At 42.1% G+C, this 14014-nt stretch overlaps 1 protein-coding gene across 1 annotated transcript; it reads right to left on the bottom strand.

Annotated features, from left to right (window-relative positions):
• Positions 1–5507: 5507 nt before the first annotated feature.
• Positions 5508–13349, bottom strand: LOC116580050 (zinc finger protein 883-like). Its single transcript, XM_032326084.1, is given in 7 exon segments — positions 5508–5551; positions 5554–6063; positions 7410–7665; positions 7667–8035; positions 11979–12052; positions 12476–12624; positions 13255–13349. Coding segments are annotated over 7 exon segments (1497 nt in total).
• Between the last annotated feature and the right edge of the window lie 665 nt (positions 13350–14014).

Below are 14014 nucleotides of genomic sequence, written 5' to 3' on the forward strand. Positions count from 1 at the left end.
TAACAGTATTCATTATTTTTTCACCACAACCAGTGCTCCATGCAATCCGTGCCATCTATAATACCCACCATCTGGTACCCCAGCCTCCCACCCCCCGCCACTTCAAAGCCCTCAGATTGTTTTTCAGAGTCCATAGTCTCTCATGGTTCACCGCCCCTTCCAATTTCCCCCAACTCCCTTCTCCTCTCTAACTCCCCATGTCCTCCATGCTATTTGTTATGCTCCACAAATAAGTGAAACCATATGATAATTGACTCTCTCTGCTTGACTTACTTCACTCAGCATAATCTCTTCCAGTCCCATCCATGCTGCTACAAAAGTTGGGTATTCATCCTTTCTGATGGAGGCATAATACTCCATAGTGTATATGGACCACATTTTCCTTATCCATTAGTCCGTTGAAGAGCATCTTGGTTCTTTCCACAGTTTTGCGACCGTGACCATTGCTGTTATTGTTTTCTTATTGCTGTGCTCTGAGAGTGTTCTTTGTACATTTCGGGTAACAGTGCATTTAGAAATGTGCTTTACAAATATTTTATCCCAACCTGTGGCTTGTTTTCTTTTTCTTGACAGTGTGTTTTGCAGAACAGTAGTTTTTAATTTTGATGAAACCCGAATTATTATTGCCTCCACTCCTTTAGTGTTAAGTCAGAAAAAGTCATCATGAAGCCAAGGTTATCTAGATTTTCTCTTGTGTCATCTTTCTAAGAATTTTATAGTTATGCATTTCACATTTACACCTGTGATTCATTGTGAGTTGAATTTTGTGAAAGGAATAGGGAACCTATGTCTAAGATGCAGTTTTGTTGTTGTTTTGGAAGATCGATGTCCCATTTGCTTCAGCACATCTGTTGAAAAGACTGCCTTTTCTCTATCATACTGCCTTTGCTTCTTTGTCAAAGATCAGTTGGCTCTATTTGTATGGGTCCATTTCTGAGCTCTCCATTATGTTCCTTTGGTCAGTTTGTGTATCTGTTCGCCAAAACCACACTGTTTTTATTATTGTACATTTATATGAAGCCTTGAAATCAAGTGGTATCAGTCCTCTGACTTTGTTCATTCCTTCAGTATTTTGTTTGCTACTCTGCATCTTTTGACTATCCATACAAACTTTAGGATCAGTTTGTTGATATTCACAGAATCAGTTGCTTTCTAGTTTGGGATTGCATTGAATCTGTAAGTTGATTAGTGAAGAACTGACATCTCATAAATATGGAGTCTTCCTGTCCCTGTATCTGAATAATCTCTTCATTTAGTTCTTTGATTCTGTTAATCAGCTCTGTAGCTTTCCTCATGTAGATCCTGTGCATACTCTGTTAGATTTATACCTAAGTGTAGGGTCTTTTCTGGTTCTAGTGTAAAGTTATTGTGTTACTGATTTCGAATTCCACTTGTATACTGTCGTAGTCAGTTTGAGCTGTTATAAAAAAAAGTAACCTAGACTAGGTGGCTTATAAGCAACAGCTGTTTCTCACAGCTTTGGAGCTGGGAAGACCAAGATCAATGTGCTGGCTAATTAGGTATGGGTGAGAGCCGTATTCTTGGCTGCAAAAGCCTATCTTGTTGGATTCTCGTATGGTGGAGAGTAGAAGAGCTTTCTGAAGTCCCTTGTACTACGTCACTAGTCTCATTTGTGAGGGTTCCACTCGTACATAGTCATTATTTCCCAAAAGCACCCTTCCACACATCACATTGTGGGGGAGAATTGCTCCATAGGATAACACAACATAGGGTAACACAAACAGACATTGTATGACACTTGTGCCCTTCAGTCTTGCTATTATTGATTCCGTGCAGTTTCTACATAGACTGTATGATCTGTGGACAAGACGGTTTTATTTCTTGCTTCCTAATGACTGTCCTGTGCACTTCTTTTTCTCATTGCATTAGCTAGGACTTCCAGCACAATGTTAAATAAGAATGGTGGAGGGGACATCCTTGCCCCTGAATTGTACATTTTAAGAGTGGATTTTATGGTATGACGTCCTATTAAATCAAGTAAAAACTTCTAATAGCTTCACATTGAACTTAGAAAAAAACTTGACATCTTGACCCTGTACTACGAGGACTTGGAGATAGAAGGTCCAGTGTCCATTGAAATAATGAAGGACAGAGATGATTAATCTTATGGCAATAATAACAGAAGAATTGGAGATGGCTTTTGTTTTTTTTAGAACTGGAAGTGATTTTAAGGTAAAATGAACATACTGTGTTCCCCAAACACTGGTGTTAGATTTGTGGGGTATCAGAAGGTTTCCTGGCTCCATCTTACTAGTTTCCAGTTCATGGTTTCATACTGTCCCACTTCTTTCATTGAATTAAAGATATAAAAGGACTCTTGTTCTTCATATCTATAGAACACTTACTCTGTACTTCTTACTGTCCTGGGTTCACTTTCACGTTATACAACTCTTAAAAGATTCTTTAACTCATGTATTTTTTCCCCAAAATTTTCAGTGTAGTAATACAGGGAAAATGTGTAAACTAAATATAAAGTAGGTTATGAAAAATTTTCTAAATAAAAAGGAATTTTTCTAGAGTCAAAAGAATCATGTAATGCTTAATAGTAAAATCAAATTGAGATTTTTACAGCCTTTGAAAAACTCTTCTAGTAAGATTATTGAATCCTATGTATTGCCTGATGAACAGTTCCATACATTAATGATTGTGAAACTAGCATAAAAGCATGGTAGGCAGTTTATCTACATAGCATTTCCGTATTTCACTTTCAAATTATACTGGGTAAAGGGTCGTACTTCTGTAGCAGGAAAGGATGTGCAAGAAGTTATTAGCATGAATAAAACTGGTCTTTCGTAACCAAGCAATCAGGAGGCTTGACAGTAAATATTCTGTGTTATATTAGAATCTCATTCCACTTTCTTTTTTGTTTGTTTTGCTATTTGACCATAGACAGCTTTTAAGTCTCAACCCTCTCTCAGCTGCTTTCCCTGTCTCTGGTGCAGTTTACGGTATAATTGATCAATACATACATACATACATAAACAAACCCACCCCAGACCGCATATTCAGTGTATCCTCCTTTATCCCTTCTATTCCACAAGTGGTCGAACGTAGAAGCCCACGTGCCCTTTAGTTTGGTGCTCTCAGGAAGAGCAGACCTCTTGCAGGACCACCTCATAAAATGAGTCTCATTTTCTTGCTCTCAAGCTATTTTTCTGACGACTTTGGAAACCTGCCCTTCTCTCCCTGGGATGTCTCATTATGCATTAAACATTTTTATCCCCTCTTGGTGTCTAGCATTATCAGTCTTGACACCCAAGACTAGATTTTGGAGGGGTTCATCTTGTGATGAACTACTTCTGAGGGGGTCAATATGTAAAGTTCATAGTTGGCCTACAAACAAACCAACCCACTGTATTCTCAGGTGTATGTGTTAATTGTTAAGGAAAGACTCGATCAGTGATCTTTCCAAAGTACTCCAAGGAAAGCTCCAAGTTGGGGGGAGATTGTGCCTATTAATCTCTGTTCCTGAAATTTTATTTCCTAACACTTCTCATATGCTTAATATATTTGCCTCTGGGCTCCTGGCTGGCTCAGTCAGTAAAACATGTGACTCTTGATCTTGGGATTTTAAGTTCAAAGCCCATCTTGGGTGTAGAGATTACATAGTAAAATGTATTTTTAAAAATTACACACACATACACATCATACACATCAAGGCCACTGCAAGTCATGGGTCTCACGTAGGCATAACAGAAGGCACATGGAAATGCCATCAAGTGCATGTTCACGAACTGCGTTTCAGATATTTAGAGGGAGGGTCTGAAGTTGCACTGCTGTGGTATGGTAATCACAGCCACATAAATAAATATCCAAGCAGCAGACTGTGGAGAGAATAACTCAAGCAAATGATGAGTATATATTCATAAAATTGTATGTCGTTTGATGCCATCATGGAAGAAAAATTGTTGCAGATGCCTCTCAGCCTCAACAAACCTGAAGATGTAGTGTTCGTGTTTGTTATGAAGTACTGTAAGGAAACAGCATAGACTTGATCTGAGAGGGGAAAAAAACACGATTCATTTAGAGTTTTGAAAAAATAATTTAATTTTATTACTTAAAATATAAGTATGATACATTCTGAGTAAAACGGCATCAGTGTAGTGGTTAAATGGGAATCCTATACCTGTACGCTGCATTCTGGTTGTTTTGATTAAGTTCTCCTGATAATTGCTCTCTTTAGTTCCCCCAAAATAAGACTAACTTTTCACTCCTCTTCGATATACAAGCACTATTTTCATAAAAGGAAGAGGATGACTGTCATTTCACCATTATTTCTATTCAATAGGCAATCCCTCCCAACCTATCAAGAAAATCCATCTTTCTGTCTCAGAGTCTGCTGTTTCATGCTCCTCTGGCAGAGCAATGGTTTTTGATGATCCCGTGGCCCTCTGTTATACAGACTAATCTTTAGAAGGGATCCTGAACATGTTATTATTTACATCAATGTTTTACATATATTCTCTGCCCAACCCATGTACTCCTTCAATTCCACAAAACACTGTATGTTAAAGTTCAGTGTTCCTTCAAGATACATGGATGTGATGATTCCTGTTTAATAAAATAGGCCCTTTTATCTTACTGATCTGCCTCCAGAGACCATCATGGTAACGCATGAAAAATGTAATGAAGGTATAACATCAACAAATTCTAACTGCAGATCAAAAGACATCAGTAGTGAGTGATGCAGGGCTTTCAAGGAAATGCAAGTAATGTAAGTATTTTTAAAAGGAATGCTACATTCCCAAAGCTCTTCTTGCTCCACTGACACTCATCTCATGAGTCTTCAAATGAATTTGACTTTTACTTACTGTGAAGAATTTAACATGTGAGATTAATCTTGGACTTAGACATAGTTCTCTCTACTATAAATTCTCTATTGCATAGTGTATTGTGAGAAATGGTTAAATGATTTATGCCATTCATTACATTTCTAAGCTTTCTCTCCAGCATGAACTCTTTGGTGAATGCTGAGGTCAGACCGTTGTCTAAAGACCTTGCCACATTCAGTACATTTGTATGGCTTCTCTCTAGTATGCGTTCTTTCATGACCCCAAAGGGGTGAACATTTGATAAAAGCCTTACCACACACAATACATTTGTGTGGTTTCTCTCCAGTATGAATTCTCTGATGAATTGTAAGGTTTGAATTTTGACTAAAGGCTTTGCCACACACAATACATTTATATGGCTTCTCTCCAGTATGGATTCTCTGATGTCGAGTAAGCGAGAATACCAGTTAAAGGATTTGCCACACTCACTACATTTGTAAGATTTCTCTGTTCCACGAATTCTCTGATGAGCCCCCAAGCTTGAGCTTTGAATAAAAGCATTATCACATATACTAGATTCATGTTTCTTTTTGGTTTGGATTTTCCAATGTCTAGTAAGGTGTATAAGCTATATATATGTTTTATCACATTCATTACACTTATAATATAACATCACTATATCACTATGTATCACTATATCATTGTATCACTATATCACTTACAATATAACTTCTCACCAGTATGGTTTTTTTTATGTTTAAGCTTGACTGGACAGTAAAGGCTTTGCCACACTCATTACATTGGTGAGGTTTCTCACCGGTATGAATTCTCTGATGTTCCACAAGACTTGAACTTTGGGAAAAAGCCTTACCACATTCATTACATTTGTATGGTTTTTCTCCAGAATGGATTTTCTGATGTTTCATAAGGCTTGAAATGCGGATAAAAGTCTTGGTGCATACAGTACATTTGTGTGGCTTCTCTCCAGGATGTACATTCTGATGCTTAGTGAGGCGTGAGCATTGCTTAAAAGCCTTGCCACACTCATTACCTTTATAAGGTTTCTCACCAGTACGGATTTTTCGGTGAATCCTGAGGGTAGACCACTGCCTAAAAACCTTGCCACATTCAGTACATTTGTATGGTTTCTCTCCAGTATGAATTCTCTCGTGATCCCAAGGATAGGAACCTTTGGTAAAACCCTTACTGTAAGGGCCTGCCCCTCCCAGAGGAACTTGCTTGTGGACCCCGGATGTAGGGGCGGGGCAGGCTGGGTGGAGATGTCCAATTGGTTGGGCACGCGTATATCCACTGGGGGAATTGGGATTCAATTGGCTGCCTGTGTAGGGGCGGGGCTCAACCACCCTCATAAAGGTTGGTCTGCGAGGCTGCCAGGGGGAAGAAGCAGGAGAGCTGTTGGAAGAAGAAGAAGGAAGCAGAAGAAAGTTGGCAGGAGCTGGAGTCAGCGGAAGCTGAAGAAAGGGTTGACGGGAGCTGAAGAAAGAGTTGGCAGAAGCAGAAGAGCTGTAACAGCTCTTATAAGAGCTATAAAGGCTGTAACACCTCTTGTAAGAGCTGTAAGCACCGCCAGCGGTCCCGCCTCCAGCGGTCCAGCTGCCAGGGTCCAGCCGCCAGCGGCCCCTTGATCCCTGCAGCCCCGACACCAGCGGCCCCCAGTTGTCAGCGGTCCCATGCCTGCAGCCCCGAGCCGCCAGCGGTCACGCCACCAGCGGTCTGGGGGCCAGCGGTCCAGCCGTCTGCAGCCCTGAGCCGCCAGCGGTCCCTCCACGCCAGTAGCCCCAAGATGCCAGCAGCCCCGAGACTCCAGCGGTCCCGCCACCAGCGGCTCCCAGCCGTCAGTGGTCCCGACACCTGCGGCCCCGCGCCACCAGCGGTCACGCCGCCAGCGGTCCCGACACCTGCAGCCCTGAGCTGCCAGCGGTCCCAACGCCTGTGGCCCCGAGCCGCCAGCGGTCCAGCCGCCAGTGGTCCAGCCACCTGCGGCCCCAAGACACCAGGGGCCCCGAGCCACCTGCGGCCTTGAGCCGCTAGTGGCCCTGACGCCTGCGCCTCAGACGCCAGTGGCCCCAACACCAGCCCCGCCCACACACCACGGCCCTCAGCAGCGTCGCTGCGGGGAATGGCCTAGACACCAGCAACCCCGCTGTGGGCAACCTCGCCACCCCAAGCAACGAGCGGCCTTGTGTTCCTGAGCCACAGCCTCGCCAGAGCAGCATCATTCCAGGGAGCGGCTTCATCTGGGAAGAGGCCTCCTCCGTGAGCTGCCCTGTGGGAACAGCATCGTCAGGCAAGAGGCTTCCTCCAGAGTGGCCTCTTTTGGGAGCAGCCCCTGTCCAGGGAGCAGCCCTGTCCGGGCAGCGACCTCATTAGCAACGTCTCATTCTGGGAGTGGCCTCCTCCGGAGTGGCTTCATCTGCAGAGAGGCCTCATCCAGAGCAGCCAGGTTGGGAGTGGACTTGCCGGGGTCATCGTCGTCACCCTTTCATAAGAGACAGCCCTGACCAGTCAGTTTGATTCTTGATGCTTGGCGAGAAATAAAGCTTTGCTTGACCTTCCCTTTTTATCATTCTCGTTCCTTTGATCACGGACCCTAACACTTACCACATTCATTACATTTGTAAGGTTTCTCTCCAGTATGGATTCTCTCATGATGCCAGAGATCTGAACATTTGATAAAACCCTTACCACATTTATGACATTTGTGTGGTTTTTCTCCAGTATGAATTCTCCAGTGATTTTTAAGGTGGGAATTTTGATTAAAGACTTTGTCACAGATACTACATTTATATGGTTTCTCTCCTGTATGGATTCGTTGGTGTCTTGTGAGGTTTGAGAACTGCTTAAAGGCTTTAGCCACACTCATTACATTTGTAAGGTCTCTGCTCAGAATGAATTCTCTGATGATTAGTAAGGACTGAATGATGGCTAAAAGTCTTTTCACACTCATTACATTTGTATGGTTTTTCTTTAATTTTTGTTTTCTGGTGCTGTGTGAACAATGAAGGATACATAAAAACCCATCCATATTTATTACAGAGGTTGGTTCTCACACCAGGAAGAAGTCTTGGAAGTGGCAAAATTGAAGAACAAGTTTTGACAGACTTTTCAACTTGATTACATTCATTAATTTTGTCCTCAGTTTGAAATCTCTACAGTTCAACCAGATGTGACTGAAAGCTTAACCCAATTCTATTTTCAAAACATTTTTGTATACTTGTTTCCTGTATAGACTATATTATTTTTTATTTTTAACAAATTTTTTACTAATGACTTACCTTGCTTAAAATACTGATATGTACTTTTTCTTAAAGAAGCATGCTGCTTTAAAGGTAAATTAATCCAGGATTTGCTGTCTTGTTTATCTTTTCTACCAGTAAGATTTACAATATCTGTCACATGTACTCCTTTGGAATTTCTTTCTTCATAGCCACAGTTACTCTCAAAATCAGACATATTTCCCCAAACTTCCCTGAAGTCAAAATCCTCAAGGCCATGGCTTTCATGTCTTCCCAAGACCACTGGTTGGCATCATTCTCTGTTATTAATTTCTTTCTGTGGTAATAATTCCTTAATCATGAATCTAGCAGAGCTATCTGAAAGATAATAAAAAAACCATAGTCTTCACATTAACTAGAGTTGCAAAATGGATATTACACTAAAAGTGAATAGATTGAAGAGATAAAAAACTTCCCAGCCAACATCTACAAATGTTTAATAAGAATGCAAAGTGAACAGAATAGAACCCTTTTAATAAAAGATGACGAGTATTTCAAATTATTTTAAGGGAAGTCTACTTTCTCTGTGTGTGGTTTGTTTGTTTGTTTGTTTATTTTTTAAGAGAAGGGGAGGGGAGGCAGAGGGGAAGATACAGAGACTCTTAAGCAGGCTCCATACCCAGGATGGATCATTTCAAGAGTAAGACGCTTAGCTGAGCCACTTAGGTGCCGTGGAAACTTATTTTCAAACACTGTATGACCAAATCGTTCACACTATGTAAATTTACATAAGTTCTGAAGGTGTTTTTTTTGACCACCACACCAAAACACACACCAATTAGCAGTAGACAAATGTGGGTGCCTCATACTGTAAAGAAACAGATATTGGAGGGACTGGGTGGTACAGTCAGTTAATTGTCTGACTCTTGATTTGGGCTCGGGTTGTGATCTCAGGGTTGTGAGATAAAGCCCCACACTGGGCTCAGCACAGAGACTGCTTGGATTTTTCTCTCCATCTCCCCCTACTCCCCTTTCTTTCTCTTTAAAATTAAAAAAAAAAAAGAAACATACAAATACATATTTACAGTATAATTGTTATATGCAAATAAATGCTGAAGCACAGCTATATGTGAAGTAATAGATTGGGGCGGGGCAAATAATCCATTTACAAAATTAATGAGGGTGCCTGGCTGGCTCAGTCAGTAGAGCATGTGACATATCGGGGTTGTAAGTTTGAGCTCCATGTTGGGTATAGAGATTACTTAAAATCTTAAAAAAATTAACAAATAAATGGTAGTTATGAATTGCAAAACAAAGTGTAATAGAAAAATCAAGAAGAATTTAATACATCTTTGGAATAACAAAATATTCTTAGTATCTAAAGCTATCTATACTCTGCAGGATAGGCATTTTGGAACATTAACAACTGATGAATTGCATCATATTCCAAACTAGATGCTAAGATCCATAATCTGTAAATGACAAGTTAGTAAATGAAATTTTTCAATTACACCAAGATAAGACCAACAGGTAAATAATAAATAACTGCAATTACATAAAATTATAGATGGTGGAATTCTAATCCTTTCTCTCTTAATAAGAACAAGAGAAAAGATTTATGTTCCAGAAAAAGCACACAAGATAAGAATTGGAAAACATGTTAAGAAAAGTTCCCACCTATTCCCAGCAGTCTAAGTTACACCCATGTCCACTGGCTTCTGAAATACCAGTTTTCAAATAGTATTAGAAAGAACTGGGTGAAAGTAACAGTATGAAAATCACTGAGTATCGTAAGTGCATGTCTCCACAAAAACAGCAAGGAAGTTGGCAAAAACTGTCAGGATACTTCAAAACTATCCTTCAAAATAGAGGATAACTTAAGACATTGCCAGAAAAAAACAAACAAAAAACCAAAACTGAGACTCCCTTGCTAGTCGACCTGCCCAACAAAAAATGGTAAAGGAAGGGTAGGGTATGTGCTATGGTGAGTGCTGTGAAGTGTGTAAGCCTGATGATTCACAGACCTGTACCCTGGGGCAAATAATACATTATATGTTAATAAAAATAATTTTTTAAAAAATGGCAAAGGGAATGAATGCCCCAGGCTAAAATGAAGGAAGAGACTAACTTGAATTCACATCAAAAATAAGGAATAGTAATAAAGACAGTGCATGTGTATCGGGTTACTGTATTACTGTATTTTTGGTTTGTTGCTCCTCTTTTTCCCTATTGATTTAAAAAACAAAACTTATTTTAAATCTACATTGATGGTCACAATATATAGAGATAAAATTTTATGACAGTAACAGAAGAGAAGGACAGGATATAGAGGAGCCAAGTTTTCATATAGTACCTTGGGAATATTGTGGGAATGTAATATATCTAATCTAATGAATTTTTTCATTTTCCAGTGACAAAATGTACAAGTAAAAATTTTTATGAGACAATTTAAAGGATAACTCATTAAGGGATTACAAATATGAACATATACAAAAGCAAACCCCAAATTACATGAAACATTTACAGACTTGAAGGGAGAAATGAAAGTTGTTCTAGAATTGTATTTGGGGACTTGCAGGCCCCACTTTCAAAAATGGAGAGCAGAGCTAGACCCAAGTTCAGTAAGGATACAGACGATTTTAGCCCGACTAGAAACCGATGAGTACCAGCGAACACAAAACACTGCACCCAGTAAGAGCAAAATACACTCTTCTCTACATGCATGTGGAACATTCTCCAGGACAGACCCTGTTATCAGTCCATGAAGCAAGTCCCAACAAACTGAAAAAGAGCAAAATCATACAAACTATTTTCTCCAACCACAAAAGAACGAAACTAGAAAGGAAGAACTGAAGGAAAACTGCAAAGCTCAAAAATACATGAAAAATTTTAAACAGTCTTAAAAAAAAATCCGATGGGTCAAAGAAGGTATAACAAAGGAAATTAGAAAATACTTTGAGAGAAAAGAAACAAAACCACAACATAGCAAAGGTCACAGCAGAGTTTTGGTGTGGACATGCTTATAGTCCTGCAGCATGAAAGCAGTTTTACTGCTGGATCGAGAGCCCTACCCTACTCCCCGGTCGGACACACTTTCTGATGTGCAGTGAAAGCAGAACTGAAGAAACGTCTGGGGGTCTTGAAGAGGCAGAGAACTCTGGGGCCCCAGATGCTGATGTTTCCCAGCCCCAGGAGATGGTCTCCCAAGTATACAGAATGGGGTGGATCCTGGAAAAGCCCTGGTGCCAGGACTGGGGAGTCTTCAGCTCTGACCCGTGTGGAGTGGGAACAAGAATGGGACTGAGGCCAAGGACCTTAATTAAAACCAGCCTCCCACTGCTCCTTAAGGTCAAGGGACCAAAGAAGTCATAGGGGCAGGGGGTTCCGGGCTGGCTCAGTCAGCATACGACTCCTTGTCTCTGGGTTGTAGGTTTGAGCCCCACACTGGGGGAAGAGATTACTTAAAAATCTTTTTAAAAAAGAGGTCATAGGAGCCACAGGTCATGATAAAGATTTTGCTTTGGTCTTTGCATGAGCTAGAGGTTGTAAGGCTACACTTCCACATGTCTGAAGAAAGGGGTGACAAGGGGAAGGAAAGTGAACTTTCCTCCAAGAGATCACAAGAAGGAAAAACTCTCCCACTGGGAGAAAGGTCCCCAAACACTATTTTTTTTAAAGATTTTATTTATTAATTTGACAGAAATCACAAGTAGACGGAGAGGCAGCCAGAGAGAGAGAGAGAGGGAAGCAGGCTCCCTGCCGAGCAGAGAGCCCGATGCGGGACTCGATCCCAGGACCCTGAGATCATGACCTGAGCCGAAGGCAGCGGCTTAACCCACTGAGCCACCCAGGCGCCCCTCCCCAAACACTATTGATGGTGCGGCCCCCTCTCTGCCCTTCTGAGCTCTTGCCTGTGTTCCCACCCATTTGTCTTTTTCACTGTTTTCACCTTGCTCTCCACAGTCTGGGGCTCTTTCCCCTGCTCCAAAATAAAGGTGTTATTCAGGTCAGGAAGAGGGATTCCTGCTTAGAAGAAGAAAGGAATATTATGTGCTGTGTCTTTTCCAGAATACACATTCCAGCCCTTTGTTCAGCTGACACGAGAGGTCGTTACAGATGTGTCTAGAAAAAAATTTTTCACAAAGTTGTTCAGTCTGTCCTTCTGAATGCTTAAGGGATATTTTTAAATATTGATATCCAGCTCTCTTCCAAGAACTACTGAGTCAAAAGTACTGGGATAAAAGTGGATCCAGAATCAGATATTTTTTAAAGTTTGCTGTAAGGTTTCTTCCTACTCAGTTTTTGGCAGTGCCCCTAAGCTAGGGTCGAGTGGGGAGATCATCTGAAGACAGGGCGAGGTGAAAGTCTACATGCTGCCTCATAAACTTGTTCACGTCAGAAGGTACACGGCCTCAGTCTCAGGCCAAGGGCTCCTAAGAGACTCACTGGGGCAGCCTCCGACTTCTGGAGGGACATTATCCTCACCCAGGGAGACCAGGTTCCGGTAGTTCTGCACCACCATGCCCCTGTACAAGGCCCTCTGGGCAGGGTCCAGACACTCCCACTCCTCCTGAGAGAATTCAATGGCCACATCCCTGAAGGTCAAGCATTCCCGAAATGAAAAAAAAAACCACTTCAACAAGGAAGCTTGGGTAGTGTTCTTGATGAGGGAGCATGAGGCTGGCTGAAGACAAAACAAAAGCTGGCGCCTTGTACCCCTCCTCCATCCGCTCCCCCTCAGTCCTATGTGTAGCATCCCTCATGACTGCCATGAACAATAAGCAAATAGTTAACTTGCAGAGCTCACAATCCTGCTAGACAGGAGTCTCCCTTGGCTTAGAAATGTCCTAAATCTCACTAACAAAGATGATTGATAGCAGGATTTTGACAACCCACCAAAAAGTCTCCCAACTATCTTAATGTTAATGGCTGGTCTAAAGACAACATTGATCCAGCTGCAAAGGCAAGGCCTCCGGTAGGCCTGGGACATCCTGGCACCTTGTAGGCCCTCTTTAACATATGAAAACTCCGTTGAAACCTCCCTTCCCCTCACCTTCCCCCAACCACAGGGTATATAACCTGCCATCCCTTACAACCCAGAGCAGCAGCTCTTCCTGCCCACGGGTCCTGTCCCTGTGCTTTAATAAACCACCATTTTGCACCAAAGATGTCTCAAGAATTCTTTCTTGGTCATCGGCTCCGGACCTCAGCCCACCGAACCTCACCTAGGTTCTAGAACTTCATCAACCTGACTATGCCCTTCCTTCTGCTTCCGCGTCTGCAAGACGCTGCGCGTGCGCCTCGTGTGTGGGGGGGGCATGGATGGTGGCCTGGTCTGGACAAAAGGGGCGTGACCCACGTAAGGGCGGAATCTGGACCTCAGCCCCGCCTTGGGATGTTTCCTGCCTTTTTTTTTTCTTTTTTTTTTTTTAAGATTTTATTTATTTATTTGACAGAGAGAAATCACAAGTACACTGAGAGGCAGGCAGAGAGAGAGAGAGAAGGAAGCAGGCTCCCTGCTGAGCAGAGAGCCCGATGCGGGACTCGATCCCAGGACCCTGAGATCATGACCTGAGCCGAAGGCAGCGGCTTAACCCACTGAGCCACCCAGGCGCCCCTGTTTCCTGCCTTTTCAAGCCCAAAGTACTTCGGTGTCTCGCGGACCGAACAGTCTCCTGGCTAATTTATTTATTTATTTATTATTTAAAAGATTTTATTTATTTATTTGACAGAAAGATAGCACAAGCAGGCAGAGCGGCAGGCAGAAGGAGAAGCAGACTCCCTGCTGAGCAGGGAGCCCGATGTGGGGCTCGATCCCAGGACCCTGGGATCATGACCTGAGCCGAAGGCAGCCGCTTAACTGACTGAGCCACCCAGGTGCCCTCCCCTGGCTAATTTAAATTAATGTTTCAAACAATGTCAGATTAGAATTGTGTATTCTATTAGAAGCTGAGATGTTAAATTGGAACCGGTTTTACATTTTTT

Source organism: Mustela erminea, chromosome 19 (genome assembly GCF_009829155.1).
Source record: "Mustela erminea isolate mMusErm1 chromosome 19, mMusErm1.Pri, whole genome shotgun sequence".
NCBI lineage: Eukaryota > Metazoa > Chordata > Mammalia > Carnivora > Mustelidae > Mustela > Mustela erminea.